The sequence below is a fragment of the Caloenas nicobarica genome, chromosome 2, assembly GCF_036013445.1.
Source record: "Caloenas nicobarica isolate bCalNic1 chromosome 2, bCalNic1.hap1, whole genome shotgun sequence".
NCBI classification, from domain to species: domain Eukaryota; kingdom Metazoa; phylum Chordata; class Aves; order Columbiformes; family Columbidae; genus Caloenas; species Caloenas nicobarica.
In genome coordinates, this window is record NC_088246.1 from 129,583,549 (window position 1) to 129,600,521 (window position 16,973).

General features: G+C 39.0%; 1 protein-coding gene across 4 annotated transcripts in view; it reads left to right on the plus strand.

The window, feature by feature from the left end:
• The window catches only part of PREX2 (phosphatidylinositol-3,4,5-trisphosphate dependent Rac exchange factor 2), a 178,194-nt gene that overhangs the window by 132,218 nt on the left and 29,003 nt on the right, over nucleotides 1-16,973 (plus strand). For all 4 annotated transcript variants that reach the window (XM_065627409.1, XM_065627410.1, XM_065627411.1 and 1 more), the window contains 2 exons: nucleotides 1,350-1,464; nucleotides 16,017-16,083. In XM_065627409.1, the coding sequence (XP_065483481.1) occupies nucleotides 1,350-1,464; nucleotides 16,017-16,083 (182 nt within the window). The remainder of the gene's footprint in view (nucleotides 1-1,349; nucleotides 1,465-16,016; nucleotides 16,084-16,973) is intronic.

Sequence of the window (16,973 nt, forward strand, 5' to 3'; positions counted from 1 at the left end):
GTTTGGACTAACATACTGTTATAAATGGAGTTCAGTGGATATTTTTGTGGGGGCTTTCTGGTGTGACTTAGCACCAAGGAAGTTAAGAAGCAAGTCTGACTGTTGAAATTTAATGTTTTTTGCACAGAAGTAGAATTACAAACTCTGAAATCACAGAAGGGGAGTGCAATTTGCATGTTCTTTCACAATGAATGAATTATTTATTAACTGGTCATATTAAGCAGGACAAGCAGAATTAATATTCTGTGTGCAGCCAAAGCTGTAAGACTGCAGCATGTTTCCATCAGAAGTCTGCTTGTTGCTTGCATTTTCTGATAGAATGATGAATTCTTAGAATGTGTATGGATTATTAAGGTGGCAGTATTCCTAACTGCAAAATCTTTACTGCTTCTCCCCAGAATGACCTATTTCACGAAGAACCTGTGTTTTATGTTATAATAAGGTTAACCTCTTAATATGAAGATCTTGATGTTTCCAGTTCAAGTTTTCTTGAGAACCTTTCAAACACTCATTTTGGCTTGGCTAAAGAAAAGATTAAACTTCCCTGAGTATCTAACTTAAAGGAACTGGGGGAATGCTCTTTTTTTTTCTTTCTTCTTATGAAAACTATTGCTAGGAAGAGGATGCCACAATGGAATGGTTGTGCGTTCATTTTTTTTCTCATTTTAATTTCTGTGCAACGCTTGTATAAGAAGGACATACGATCCTTGCTTTAATGGGATTCTTTGATTAGTTCCTGAATTTTGGTAGCAATATTCATCCTTGCTTTGGCGAAGTGAATACAACAAAGGTGAACATAGTATTTGACTTCAGAAACTTACCTGATCTCTGAAAAAGGCATTTTCAGAGACTGAGAGAAGTTTGCTTTACTCGATCCAGAAGGCAGCATTCAGATTATTAGTGCAAATAACTAGAGGTTCAAGTGCTCCACCTATCCCAAAATCAGGCTTCATAAGTTGTTAGGTCTCCCTCTGTGAAAGGAGCTGGTACGTCAGTCCTTTCTTTCCTCTACCCCCAGCTCATTCTATTACACTGTTTTCTTCCAGAATGGAAAACCACATTTACATTCATAGGGCAAGAGTACTTTAATTAGGGCAACAGAACTCAGACTAGCTCTCTCCTTTATATTTTCCACAGGGCAAGAAATATAATTTTTCTTGTAAATGAAATCTTAGAGGGATCTGTATGGATTTGATGACATACGGAAACAGCTCAGCAATGCATAGTGGGGTCACAGCCTCAAGGTTAAAAAGTAATTCACTAGTCTGTGAACAAAACTACAAAGAAGGCGAATGCTAAATATTTAATACTGATTTTTCTCTGCTGCATTATTCTTTCTCTTTTTACAGCATTGGAGAGCATGGAAGGGTATTATTACAGAGACAGTGTCTCAGTAGAAGAATTTCAAGCTCAGATTAACGCAGCCTCTCTAGAAAAAGTCAAGCAGTATAACCAGAAACTACGGTGGGTAATAAACCAACTTTCTCGAGATTGGTTTACCAAGTTCTGCTTTTCAGCTTAGTTTCTATGACACATCTTTATACTGAAATGCATAGTATGGCAATTGGGTGTTTTTGGTGCATGATTGAATAAGATCCAAGATTCATGGTTCTGACTTTTTTGACATCTGCACTGTTAAATCACTTTTAAAAAAATTGTTTTCCCATGAAAACTATAGCTGTAATTGCCTCCAGGTTGTTTTACTAATGCATATAGAAAGGGAAATGTCTACTTGATCACAAATGGAGTACTGGAATTGCTAAACATTATGATCTGATTTTGCAGACCATATTTACCTAATGTCTATAGAATATGACTTAAAAAGTAGTGTTGTCTTCCTCAAAGCTGAGAATCTTCCCCTCCTCCCCCTCATACTAGTGGGAATATAAACATATTTGGATCAACTTTGGGTATGGATTACAGAGTGCATACTTGCCAGTGTATGTGAAGATGTGTATTTGTGTTGCACAAAGAGACAGAATTTCTGGTATACAAAATAATCTATTAGTTGTGAAGTAAAATGATAAGGTGTACATAGACCACTCCTGCATCTTCCTGTATCTGTGAAAAACACCTGTTTACGTACACTTATTTGTACATGAGTTGAAGAAAAAGAGTGCAAAGGACTGCAGTAAAATCACATCTATTCACTTTTAAAATTCATGAATCAGGTGGAAACACTATCGTCATTTCACTGGAACTGTTAGGCAGCTTTTAAAAGCAGCAGAGAAAAAGATTAAAAAAAAAAAAGAGACTAAGGACAGTGGAGAATGGGAAAGGATAAATGGGGATCTCTTTTTCTAACTCCTTCACCTGTCGGCCCATTCCTGTTTTTGGAAGGTTTTCTTCATGGAACTTGTAAAGGTATTTCTCTAATGTGCTATCAACACAGTGGACTTCCTAGGTTATGTTTTAATCTAAGCTGTACTATAGCAAAAATTATTTTAAAGCCAGTTGTATTCAGTGAGTACTGTATAATTAATTTTTTTGGTGCCATCTGTGTCAGTGCACTTCTATGTTAATGACAAACTTAGTATTTATTTAGTCTGTTTTCCACCTTCTTTTATTAGTACTTCGTATTTGGAAAAAAAGTTCCTCCTGACTTTTTATTTGACAAGGCTTATGTCATAAATTAGCTTTACAGAAAACTTTGGTCATGCCAGTATTTGGCCTAGATGAAGCCGGCTAGTGTTGGAGAGAGATTTCCATCAGTTGAACAAGGCAAGACTTTCTGTGCTGGTTTTTTTCTATGAATAGGCCCAATTTAGTCCCCATGAAAATCCTTAAAAGAAATTCTTCCTTACTTTATGCTCTAGTGTTCCCTGACCTCACTTACCTTGTGTGTTAGGACCTCTGTTCGTGCTGTTGCTCTAATGAGGTACATTCCACTTACGGGGTTGTGACCCACGGCTCTGATCGGTTGCTAACCTCTGAGGCCTAGTTTTGCAAGAAGTTAGTATGAAAAAGTTAGCATTCAGCAGAAATTAATGTGAGTAGCTCTATCCAGTCACAAGCATAGAAACATTTGGAATTTTTTCCGGCCATCTAATGTCTGATGAGAACATTCAGTAATTGATTTTTTTTTTTTTTTTTTTTTTTTGGTTTGGTTTGGTTTCTGGTGAACTCTACCCATTTCTTAACTAAGGCACAAACAGCTTCAGGAATTCACTGACATAATGTGAAGAGGAAAAACAAAAACAGATGCTTCATTCGTGTTCTGCCATTTGTTAGCCTGTGTAGGTGTCTGGCCAGGAGAATCTAATAAAGTAACTACAGCAGCAAAAACTATTAACATTTGGATAATTGCTGTAAAGAAGAACAAAAAAGTGAAATTGAATATTCCCTGGAAACATATTCAAGTGCAATAATACTGTCTTAAACTCTTAACATGGAAGAAATCCTCTTTGCAGGACCACTTAATCAGTAGTAAAATAAGTCATTCGAGACACAATCCACAAACCATTCTTTCTCCATAGAAAAGGAATGTATTGCCTTCTTGTGAAATGACCATCTGATGACCATGTTATAATCTGTCCATCACTACAGCAGCAAAAAGCAGATGGGAGCAACAGCAAAGGAAAAAGTAGTGAGAGAAGAAGATGGGACTAGTGGGAATGAAACCACTGGTTGGCAGTGACACTGAAACACAGTCATCCATTGATGAGAACTCTTGATGGAAGTTCGGCTTCTCTTATTCCTGACACATTCAGATAATGATGAGACCATTTCGTTGTGTATGATCACACTTACAAACAGTGGTGTTGGCCTGGCTTGGGATATACCCAAGCAGGACAATAAAATTAAAAAATAAGTAGTCCATTTGCTCAGCTCTCTCTTAATTACTTGTGGTAAAGTCTTGTTAAAGTTTTGAGTACATAGAACATTTATGAGGAATGTGGTATCTTTTGGGTCACAAATCGGATACTGATGTATGCCTTAAAATAATTCATTTTAAAGCTATTTATTTGAATGAATCAAGAGGTATATTAGTAAATTTTCAGTGCGTTTCAGGAACGATAACCTTCATGATATCAAGTCAAGAAGCTGAATCCTTGCTTTTATTGTGAAATTCATTCATAACTATGGAACTGTGACCAGCTTTTCCACAGTACCAGAAGTGATACAATAAATCCGAGTGTAAAGTTGTCCTCTCTGACACTGATATGGGCATCGTAAGAGCTTCTGTCTTTCCTGGTTCTTGCTTTGGGGCTTTTGCAAATACTATGTCAACTATTTATGAGAATGTATGAAAGACAGTTGAAAACCAGTTATAGAGTTTGATTTTTACATGGAATGAAGAGAACTTAACCCTAAGGGAACTTTTATTCTAAGGCCAGCTAAAGTTGAGTTTTTCTAAAATTCCTGAGGCAACATTCCCTGCCCCAGCAGTATGTAGGAAGTCCTTTAACTGTTATAAAGGTGTTATTTTTTAAAAAAACATAACACCTAGTTTATGAAATTTCTGAAACTGCTGGGAAATCTTCAACATCTGGCCCACAATTATTCTTAATGGTGCTGGATTTATCTTTCACAGTCAACCAGATTGCACTTATTTTTATATTTCACCACTTCCGTTTCTCTGACAAAGATAAGTAAAACAACAGTTATACTCAAATTCTGTTTGCAAGTTGGCCTGGTGCTGGTAGTTGCCAGCGATGTAAATTTAACCTCATCTAGTTGTTTGCTAATGAGAAACATGCAGTACAACCAAGTGAAAGTAATTAAGTCAGCAGAGATTTTTAAGATCTTTATTACTGTGTGTTTGTAGCTCAGCGGTTGTCTTCTGATGTAGAAGAGGACCAGAAAGAACCTCTGTATCTGACCTGAACAGAGGCTGATGTTACGTGAGCCCATTCTGTATTCTCCTGCCTCCTCTTGCTTTTCCGCATCTTCCTCGTTTGGTGCTCCTTTCCATTTGAACAGGCTTTTTCCATCCCAAATCAGTCCTTTTGCTTTTACAGATACCAAAGACCATTTTCCTTCAACAGTACAGGGCACGATGGTGTTTGAATCCGTAACTACATCAAATGCCAGTAGGAATAACAAAAACTCAGGAATGAACTATATTTACTTGGACTGCTTATTTGGTTTTAAGTATTTTCCTGCAAATCTTGAGTCAGGTAATTGTGAAAAGCACGAGGGTAAACTTTAATTGTAATTTTTGAAGCATTACTGGTTTAAAAATTTAGTTAAAATACATTCTGTCCTTTGAATATGATTTTAATATTTAGTAAAGTTCTCTTTCCTGCAGAGTGAGATTCAGTATGGTAGTTATTATTATGTCACACAGAAATAAATCTTGATCATTACTGCGACCAAACTGATTGCAATGCAGGCCTGTTGGAAGGCGGGACAGGCCCTGGCAGACAGGTTAGCGGAATGGCCATAACTCGGGCAATTCTTGGTCTGAATAGGGCCCTTAGGATAAAACATTTGGTTGCATATGCGAACAGTTTCTATCTTCAGAGAAATCAGGTTTTGGATTGGCTTCCTGCAAAATTCTTTTTAAAATGGTCGTTGAGGAGTGTAGGAATGACAACTTCTGTAATGTTTGTCTAAATTGTCAGAGATTTAGACTTGATGGCCCAGCATGCGACTTTCAGTCTACAGTAGTAAGGAAGCTTGATCTTCCAGTCTTCCTTTTTCTGTGAATATTTGACATTTTATCAGATTAGTCTTTTTGTGTGTGCCTGTGTGAATTCTCTTTCTGGGAAAAAAAAATTGGGTCCCTTCTATGACATTCTATTAAAATGTATTTTTCTAGAGGCGCTCCTGGTTGGCTTCTTAATCAGGAAAGTCCAGGCACGTCTGCTCTGAAGAGTTTTTTTCCTGGATGCATCTGTGTGCGTGAGGGGTGTATCTCAAAGGCAGAGAGGATGTTGAGGGCACGGGTCGTTCCGTGGGGTGCAGGGCTGGGGCTGTACCAAATGTGCTGCCAGCTCCTGGGTCTGTGCAGTGTGCTTCGCTGCACATTGTTCAGACAGCAAGAGCAAACTATAGAGGGGTATAGGGGCCTAAAACTGCACATCAGTGTACCTGTTTGGTTTATGAAGCTGTCTATGCAGCTAATTTTTAGCCGATGAGAAATTATGGAAATGACTGGCTTTTAAATTAATAAGCATTTTAAATGCCTTTTCAGCACTTATGCTTGCATTTAGACATCTAAACACCTGTAAAATTTGGTTGCCGATGTTGTGGTGGCTTGGATTTGGAATATTTAGAGGGAAATAAGCAAAATAATAGAGGAAGGTGAGGAGAGCTCTACTTTCCCGTAACTTTCCTTTTATCCCAGCATGGAACTTTCTTGTGACACCCCTGACTATATGATGACCCAGTTCTTCACTCCAAAGATATGATCATGCTGTGGGCAAGACAACTGAGGATTGCTATCCATCCCTGCCACTGGTGTGGGTGCTAATTACCACTGTGTAGTAATTAACTTGCCTGGGCATCAATAGACAAAGAAGGGTCTGGAAAAAAATTTCCTTCCTGCCTTTCTGTCTGATTTGGAACTATTCTTTGAACTCAGCTGTGCCCACAGTTATTACCACTTTTGTAGCCTGTTGTACAGCAGTAATAGAAAAAAAATTCAAGCAGTAAAGGGAAAAGGCCATTTTTTGTGTTTTTTTTCCCCTATGTTGCTGCTTTCTTCGTTATCATTTTAGGAGGTAAATACAAGTCTGTTATGCTAAGGAAGCAATTATAATCAGTGAATCTAATGACAAATGATTTAGCTAACTACCCTCATTACATTGAACAGCTGATTATGTTGGATGTAATATTTGTCATTTTAAAGTGTTTCATTTACAATGTAACTTGAAACAGTTTCTCTGTCTTGACGCCTTCTGTATTTATTTTATTGCATAAGTAGCCCTCCACAGAATGATGGAAAATTTAATTTAATTCTTTATTCAGAGGCATCTTGTTATAATCCATGAGGCTTTCATGTTGTTGTTCTTTTTGTTTCTTTTAATTTTTAAAAAGACAAGAAAATGAAACTATTTCTGCCCCTAGAATTTGTGTAAGCATGGAACAAAATCTGAGGAATATAACATCTTTTTTATTTATATGCATATACAGCTTCTCAAGCTGCAGGCTTCTTGGCAGGCTGATGTTTTCTGTATCCTGTATAATTTAGTCAAGGCAGAAAATAGATGTAATGGCACTCATGGCTTCAGGGTGAACTAAAATTCTCTAATAGTTGCTTTGGTATAAATGAGATGCAATGACATATAGGACATATCCACACAGAGACAGGTAATTACGATGAAAGGAAGAACTTGTCTGTCTCTGGAACAAACTCATGACAATACCTCAAGACAATACCTGTGTTATCAAAAAGACCAGATAATGTATCAGTTCCTGTAATAAATGCATTAAAATCCACATTCAAAGTGGCGGATTTCTTCCCCCAGTGTTTCCAGCTTTTCCAAACCAAATTGCTTGTGTGGTTAAGCAGCTTATGCTGTTTCTCCTTGTGCCTCTGTTGTCCTCTGATTTTAGTCTTAACTCTCCCTCATGTCTGTCCACTTCAGTGAGCGATATGTTAACGAGTAATGTTAACACTTTTTGTCATTGCCATCAAATTCAGAAAAGAGTAACCTGAGGAGAGTTTCAGGTTTCAGAGAGTGATTCTGTGAAAATACTTTCTTTTTGGTGCAGCGGGATATTTATAAAGCAGGTGAAAAACTGTTGTCCTGTTTTCAATACTAGGTATTTGATGTGTTGCCCTGTGTTTAAAAAGGCAACAGTCAAACTGGACAGCAGTGCTACATACACAAATTTATAAGGTACTTTATATGACTAAAAAACCTGAAAATCTAATGCCTTTTAGATTTTTTAAGATATGGTTCCAAATGAACTAGATACTCATGGCTGAACTCCTACTAAATGCAAAATCTTTATGGAAGAGCGATTGAAAATTAAGCAGTCACTCTGAAGGACATAACAAGGAAATAATAGCTAAATTTGTCTCTTGATGAACCTAATGAGAAGCATTTTAGGTAGAACAGAAATTAAGATTCATTGCATCTAAGTGAAGCAAGACCAGAGAGAGAATAGAGAGATCCTGGACAAAGTAAATTAAATTTGTCTAGCTGGTCTAAAAGATATTGCCAGCTGGCTTGAATTTAGCTTTTTTTTTTTTTTTTCCCCCAGTGCTATGCTCTTTCTGTGAGTGTTAATTCATTGTTTCTTTAGACTTTTGACAAAGTATGATCAGTATTTATCATAGGTAGTGTTCTGAAATTGTAAATAATGTGACTTGATAGATTATACATACTGAGTCTTTGCTCACTGAGGTGGACATCTGGTTCCTTCTGCTTCCTTTATCCTCTGCAAACGCAGGGAACATTTATCTGCAGTGATCAGAGGTGGAGCCTTTTCTTTTGCTCCTGGTCACTGGTAGGAATCCAGCCCAAGTCTGCAGTTTGTACAGCTTGTGGCTGTAGTAGAAACCCTGACCACCCAATGACTGTTTGGCATGCTGTCTTTTTTAACAGTGTATTGCATGTCTGGAATATCAGGAGCCAAAAAGGAGACATGTACTGTCTGAAAGGCAAATGTGGAAGCAATTAGTTGGTACTAATGGGTTCAGTGTGGATTCGACTGTTTGGACAATGATGGGAGAAGCAGTAAGGCAGCTCTAAGTGGTGTGTTGCCCAAAAACTTCCCTTTCACCATGAGGGTGGTGAGGCACCTGAACAGGCTGCCCAGGGAAATTGTGGATGTCCCATCCCTGGAAGTGTTCAAGGCCAGGTTGGATGGGGCTTTGAGCAACCTGGTCTAGTGGAAGGTGTCTCCTAGACAGGGGGCTTGGAACTAGGTCATCTTTAAAGTCCCTTCCAACCCAAAGCATTCTATGATTCTATGAAATACAATGATTTCAAGTGATCTTGGAAGTAGCTAGAGATGCTGAAGACTACATTCATGGAAAAACAGGGATTAAAATCTAACATGTGAAAAGTGGGCAGTGTTACATATAGCAAATGGTATTTTCTTCCATTTTTTGTCATCCATGACTTTCTGTCTTCACTTATCTCTGCTCACATTTCTACAGTCCCCTGCTTGTGTGTTTATAAAGGTTTGAGAGGAAGGCTGTGATGTGCCTGCTGGGGTAGTAGGGCTGTTCCTTTGCAAGCATCCTCCTCTGTTTGCACCTCAGGTACTTGTACTCATCCGAACACCAATTTCTCAACATGCCCTTGTCGTGGTTTAATTGCGGGGTGACAATAAAACCGTGGCAGATGTATTGTTAACCTCCCCTCCCCACCCTTCCCTCCTCGGTCCCCTCCCCTCCCCCCTTCCCACTAAGGACAGGCGATTGGGAGGGAAAGAAGGACAGAGAGAAGAGAGTTGGAAAAGTCAAAAATGTTTTACTGAAAATAGAGAAAATAATACAAAATCTACAAAACCAATCTTGAAAGTCCCGGCCGCTGCTCTGGCAGATGTGGGGCCGGCACCCGAAGTCCTGGACTGGACTCTGCAGCCAACTGGAGCTGGATTCAGTCTGTCACTGGGCCTCAGTTCGCAGGGACAACTTGCAAGGTCATCTCCCAATGTTGGCCATAAGGAAAAGGGACGAGATCCTCGTGATCCCCCACTTTTATATGAAGTATGACGTGAATGGGATGGAATACTTTAGTTGGTCAGTTTTTTGGTCACCTGTCTCAGTTCACTGCTCTCGTGGGATGTGCATCCATCCTTATCAATGACCTCGCATTCCATTGCTGTGTCTACCAAAACATGTATCTAGCTTTCAGGAAAACTGCAGTTATTTAGAAGGCTTTAGCTAACAGGGAAATTCACTAAAAGAGAAACTTATTTTTTACAAAACCAGGACAGCCCTCTTCACAGACTGGAGAGAGTTTAAATTGGTGGGAGATTAGCAGTTTAGCCAGGTGGTGGGGGCTTGTGAGAAAATGAGGAGCGCTGTGAATAATGATCCCCTCTTTTAGGAGTCCACTTTCTTAGGAATTCAGTTGTCCAGGGTTGAAAGTTGGTGTCCCAGCTATGCTCCCAGTCTACTCCACTAAAGCCAACAGTTGCCAAGAAAGCCCTTAAGTTTCATTTTTTGACATTTTCTTAACAACCCTCCCCACTTGTAGGTATTTCTATGCATAACTAAATCTAATTATTCTTTTTTCTCCATGTATTTTCCTTGTCCCAGCTTACAGTCACATCCTCCTCCCCACAGACCACACTGTTTCACACAGTGCTGTTTGCTTAGTTACAGCAGAGACTGACAAAAGCTGGTTTGTCACTTTGTGCCTGTAGTAAGCCAGGAATCGTAGAATCATTTTGGTTGGAAAAGACCCTTGAGAACATGGAGTCCGACCGTTAACATAACACTGCCAAGCCCACCACTAAACTGTGTCCCTAAGTGCCACATCTACGCGTCTTTTAAACACCTCCAGGGATGGTGACTGAACCACTTCCCTGGGCAGCCTGTTCCAGTGCCTGACAACACTTTTGGCGAATAAATTTTTCCTAATATCCAATCTAAACCTCCCCTCCCCAGGTGCAACTGGAGGCCATTTCCTCTCCTCCTATCTCTTATTGCTTAGGAGAAGAGACACACACCTCGCTACAACCTCCTTTCAGGTAGTTGCAGACAGCGATCAGGTCTCCCCTCAGCCTCCTTTTCTCCAGGCTGAACAGCCCCGGTTCCCTCAGCTGCTCCTCATCAGACTTGTGCTCCAGGCCCCTCACCAGCTTCGTTGCCCTTCTCTGAACTCTCTCCAGCACCTCAGTGTCTTTCCTGTAGTGAGGGGCCCAAAACTGAATACAAGATTCGAGGTGGGGCCTCACCAGTGCCGAGTACAAAAGAAGGGCTTACTGAGATGCTTACACATGAGAGATGAATTACCCATGGTAAGTTCAGAGCCACGTGGTGTTAAAATTTTCTTTTCTGCACTTCAGTTTGCACAATAGTTGTGAAAGGTCAGAACATTACCATGTATGCTCTTTGAAAATTTAAAATCATGATACTCTCATGGAAGTTTTCTTATGATTAAACCTTCCTCTAACTACTAATGACAGTGTACATAGGATTATATCACTGACATAGATGTTAGGACACATTGTTTAAAATCCCTAGGTCTTAGTATGGGTTGAAAGGGTAATTATACTTGATAATTCATCATTTATTGAGGTTTACTGCTTAGTGGAAAGAACATGTAAAATACTTATGTTGTTTGCTGTGACAGCAAATAGTTTTTCTGCAAAGGATACTTCGTACTACAGAAACAATTGAATTTATATATATATATATAATATATCTATATTAAAATGTATTTCCAAATGTGTGTATACATGTATATAAAATATACAGGCAACACATGCTCACCTGTATAATTAACAATCAGATGGCAGAACACAGACTTGTTATTAAAGAAATACAAAAGTATGTATGTGTAGTTATGCAGATACACAGAGATATTATTTATCTAAATCATAAATACATGCTTTTTAGTTTGAGCTGAAGAAGATAATTAGGGGCACTAATTCTAACAGTTCCTGACTCTGCACCTCTGTACTGATATATCCTTTGCCATGTTGTTGACCATGCTTATCTACATCATATTGAATATCTCGTGATGAAAGGATTGAAAATCAAGTAGAATTGAAATATATTTCCATCCTTCCATTGAGGACAGTATGGATTTATTTATATGTGTGAAACTATAAACTATAAAAACCTAAAACTATAAACTATAACTAAACTATAAGCTATAAAAGACTAAATTCTTCTTTGCTATAATATCAAAGCAAAACCTTTCTAGAGCAGAACCGCTAACTTGCCTTTATTTAATGCCATAATCCAGTAACCTGCCCTCCTCCTTCTCCCCCACTTCAAATTTACTGTCCTTGTATTTTGAAGAAAAGATTATCACCATCTAGGATAACCCTGTTGGCTTCCTGGAACAACAAATGGAGAGCAAGACTAGAAATTTGACTTTGTTTGAATGATTTACATGTACAAAGTTTTGCAGGAATGTGTCTCTCCACAGATTTGAAGCCTCCTTAGGGTTCAGTATTTCAAATTTTCAGCATTTTATGTGTCTGGGTCAGTTTTGGAGGGTACCCTTCACTAAGAAAACATCAGTACTTCTGCGTCTCCTTTGTACTCGAGTTCTGGGAAAACATCTTGGGAAGGCGTTCATTTTGTGATAATTTTTTCTTTTTGAGCCCTAAGATGTTTGTTACCTTGTTCCAGTATAAGCTTTCCCTGAGATACTTGTCCCATTATTTGATATTGTTACATATGGAATGTTTTACAGAAGTTCAACACAGCAATAATCTGCCATAGTTTCAATTCCTATTGGATTTTCTACCTTCTTTTTTAAGAAAGGCTTTTCTCCTACAGCTTATAGAAATTGTAAGGCTTTTAGAAGCAAACCCACCATCACATTTGCAGACAAAGAACTATGATTTCATTCTTGTTCATTTCAAATGGATTAGAAAATATTGTCCAAATTGGGCGCCATGCCAAGATGGCCATTAACTTTTCCCATAAAATATGATTAAGGACTTTAACAAGCATTTAGTAATTAAGTGAAGTGCTTTGGAAATTTATATGCTGTCCACAGTTTGTCATGTTCTGTAAAATACTGAAGACGGTTTTTATGAAAAGCAATAAAAAGAAAGCACTAGAGAAACATCTGGGAGTGTAATCTGATTGGAGGGGAGATAGTTTCATTTTTAACGGGGTATTTTGATATTTAACATTAATGTTGTGTATAGCTGATTGTTCTTTAGGTTAATGAATTATTGACTGAATTAATGGAGTAATTCCTATAATTGTATATCCCATTTCTAGTGTCCATGTTGCTTCAATTTGTACCCTGAGTTGATTATTTTCCGTGTACTCCATTAATGTGTGTACTGTTCTATATTTAGTTTCTGGTTTCATTTAATGCAGCTGAATTTGCTGAAATAACAGTCCAAAGAGAATGGGAGTGCTGAACAGACTCTGAGTGAAGCAGATTTTCCTGCGCCATGACATGAAAAAACCGTATAGGCTTTCAGTCTGATAATATTCAGTGAACGGCAGGGTGATGCTTTGTTTTTTAGCTTTGCTAACAAAGAAAAAGGTTGTTCTGATGCTGCTGACATAGCTTTTATGTGCTGTGGCCACTCAAAGTGATTTATAGGTAATTTTCTCTGCAAACCTCTTTTCCTTCCAATAGTTGCCAGCTTCCTTTGACACCGAGTACATTCTGGATCATGCAGTAGGCTTAATGGAATAACTGCTTTGCTTTTCTGTACTTCCTGGGAGGATTAATTCAAACCTTGAATTTGGGAGGAGATGCTTTTCAAAACTGCAAGGCTATGGGAAGCAAATTCTGCTAGAATTAAAGGTGGCTTGATCTTTTTATCAGCTCGGTTATTCCAGATTATTGAAGAATAAAAGGCTGTTCAAATCTGCAGGCTACACCCCTGCTCTCCAAATGTGCAACAACGTGAATACCTTCTACCATGGATAAAACCATAAAAAAGTGAGGAGAGCAATTTTTATCCATGTATGCTATATGAATCAATGTTTTCATGACTGGAGGATCCAGGTGATCCTGTCATTTGAGAGTTAGGATGCAAGAATGCGTGCTTATCATTGTTTATATTTTATTGCAATTGAAATTTAGTTACCACACTGTAGTTCCAGCCTGGGACTGTGGCTCAGCTGTGACCTTCGGTCAAGTCTGCTCCTTGCGCACAGGCAATGGAGCTGGATCATAGTGGTACTTTGAGGTTTCCACTGGAGAAACCTTTTTTTTTTCTTTTCTCCCAACACATTCCATAGTTCAGTGGGATTTTTTCTTGTTTTATTTTATTTTAACCTTGGCCAGAATTGCTGCAGTAGTAGCTGTTGTCTGGTTCTCATTGAGTGCCTCATCCAGGCAGGGAAGCCTACCAGGTGTTTCCATTTTCAGCTGCCCCAGCAGGATTTAGGAGCTTTTCAAGCAGCAGAATGAGAGTTTTGTGATCAGAGAATCTCAGAGTGGGTTGGGTTGCAAGGGATCTTTAAAGATCATCTGGTCCAACCCCCCTGCTATAGGCAGGGACAATTATTATTATTTTTTTTTTTTGTCCTAAGTGGTGCCACAGTGGCAGAGAAACTGTGATCTTGTTGGAGAAATATTGTTGGCGTTTACTGCAGGGCAACAATAAACCATGGCAGATGCTCTCTGTTAACCCCCCACCCTCCCCAGTAAGGAAAGGTAATAGGAGGAAAAGGGAGAGAGACTCGCAAGTTGGAAAACTTAAAAATGCTTTACTAATGCTTGTAATAAATAGAGAAAATAATACAAAATATACAAAACCAATCCTGAATTTCCCAGCATAGCACAGCATTGCCTGTGATTGCAGGACAGGTATCTGGAAGTCCTGGGCTAGACTCAACAGCAAACCGGAACTGGATTCAGGGACGCAGGGTCTGGAACCAGGCCTCTGATCACAGGGACAACAGGCAGGGTCCTCGTCAGATGCCGGCCTAGGTCGAAGAGAGAGAGACCCTCGTGATCTCCCACTTTTATAGGGTGTATGGCGTGTATGGGATGGTATACTTAGTTGGTCAATTTTAGTCACCTGTTCTGTTCTCCCCTCCTTACAAATACACCCCTTTCACTTACGGGACATGCAGAATTTAGCAGTAACCTTGGCCACCATAGCAATAAGTCTAAACCTGGGCCTCTTCTGCATACCATTGCTACTATTATCAGCTCTGGAGTGCAGTGTCTGAAAAAATATGCAGCCAAATTCAGAAAAGTGCAATTACTTAGAAGAACTTAGCTGAAAGAAAAATTCACTAAAAGAGAAACTGGTCTTGTTTTGAACAAAACCAGGACAGATATATAAGATATTTCCTCTGCCTATGAGGTGTTTAATGATAGCTCATCTATGGTAAGCAATTAATTTTCTTATAACATAGAAATGAAAACAAAATCCTCTAGGGTTCCTGAGTTGAAGGAGACAGGAGAAGAGTTCCGTGCTTCCTGGGTGCTTCTTGCTAAAGCTCTTTCTTTCTGGTGTTGAAAAAGAGTTTGCATGTGTTATGAGAGAAGGATAGCATGGAAGCCATCTGTACAAAATGTCAGCCTCCATTGTGCCACACAGAAATTAGTCAAACTTTTCCTTTTAAAACAACGTATGTTGCATTTGTCCATTTTTTAGAGACTTTTTCTAGTACTGTTCATTGGTAGGTGAAAGGTTATAGAAGGAACTGGGAGAATGTGGGTTGCTGAGCTTTAGTACACAATAGATAAGCTTTATACAGTAAGTATGCTTGCTCTGTCATGTTTGTGTTCTGCAGGTGAATGACAGCTGTCTTTGGCTTTTTTCTTTTCATGCACTAATTCATTTTCAAAGAAGTGTGCAGGAATTGGAAGGCAGTTTGGTTTTTATTTGCGCGCACATGCATGAGCACACACGTTCCAAATGCAGTTTTGCTTGTATGATGCATATTTACCCCTTGCAGGGTTTTTGCTTTTTAATTCCTTTTTATATTGTGAGCTTGTGTATGTTTCCTCTGTCAGTATTTGTTTCATGTTTGGGATTCTGGTTTTATGTTATTGCAGTTGTATGCAGCTAATATAAAAAAGCTGTAGTGCATGAGGCTCAGGCACTGTTTATATGCCAAGTTTCCCAAAGTTACTATTAAAATCCAGATAGTTGCCACAAACCTTTTCATGGATAGCTTTGGTGAAAATCACTTTCAGATCCAGTGTTTCTACTATCTAGACATTAAAATTTTGCAGTGTGCTGTCAAAGGGCAAAGGGACAGTTTTTGTCTCCAGAACAAAAAATGTTCCTTATGACTTCAAAAGAAAGTGTGATAGTGCCTGTTTACCCATGTGTTACTCTTTGATCCTCTCTTAGGGTTAAACAGTAAAAAAAAAAAAAAAAAAAATTTAAAAATCCAGCCTTAGGATGGTGTCTAAGAATAGTCACTTTGCATACATTTTGTTCAGGTGTTTAAACGATTAATAGTTTTAGCCTGATTCTGTTTATTCTTTCAGGGCATTCTACCTGGACAAGTCCAACTTGCCTCCAAATTCAACATCTAAAGCGGCTTATATAGATAAGGTAAATAAAAATGTCAAGTGCCTAATTAAACTTTGCATGTTACACACTGTGTCATTGTAATCCTTTCCTGAGGCTTTCTTAATTCCATCAAAAATTTGAATTAAAGCTGGGCTGGGGGAAGGCAGGGAAGGAGGAGCTCTCTTGCAGCATTTTGTCCCACCTGTGTTTTAGGTGTACGTGGTGCCACGTAGTTCCGTATCAAAAAGTGTGGCTGAAGGGCATCAGTGTATTGGAGAAGGGTAGGCGTAGCTGTCCTTTTCCACCGTGCTTTCAGAGCAATGCAGTTGCGCCGGGAGCATGTAGGGGGCAGAAGGGTAGGGGGGAGGGAGAGCAGGTGCAGGCAGAAATTCTTTGTTCTGAAAACTGGAAGTGCTGTTCCAAATTAAATACTCCTCCAGCATCCTGCTCAGAAGGCTTTCTTCAAATGCTTTCATCTATCTTTAAACTTCAGGGACTGAGAGATCCCAGGGGCTATGAAAATTCATTTAATGCTCTCTCCTATTGTTGGAGAGTTAATGCCTGTATTGCAGCCCAGTAGGTGAAAAAAGAAGTTCCTTGGGTATTGCCTACACTGACTTCAAAAGCGATTGAGCTGCTGTGGCTTGGGAAATACTGTGATCATCAGCTGAGCCCTATGACAGACTAAAAATTTATGTCGGTATCATCCAGCATGGGTGTTAACAGACTGATAGTTCCTACTTCTTGGATCCAGGATGGACTGCGTGGGAGGGGAGGAGGACACGTGCTGGTTTGTGCCCAAGTTTAAATATACTGGTTGTTATAATTGATTTACTTGACCTCTGTTCTTTCCTATGAAGCAACCTTCATATAGGAGCAAGTCAGGCTTAGTTAAAATTGTATTCAGAGAATGAGTCCGTCTTTCAGAAGAT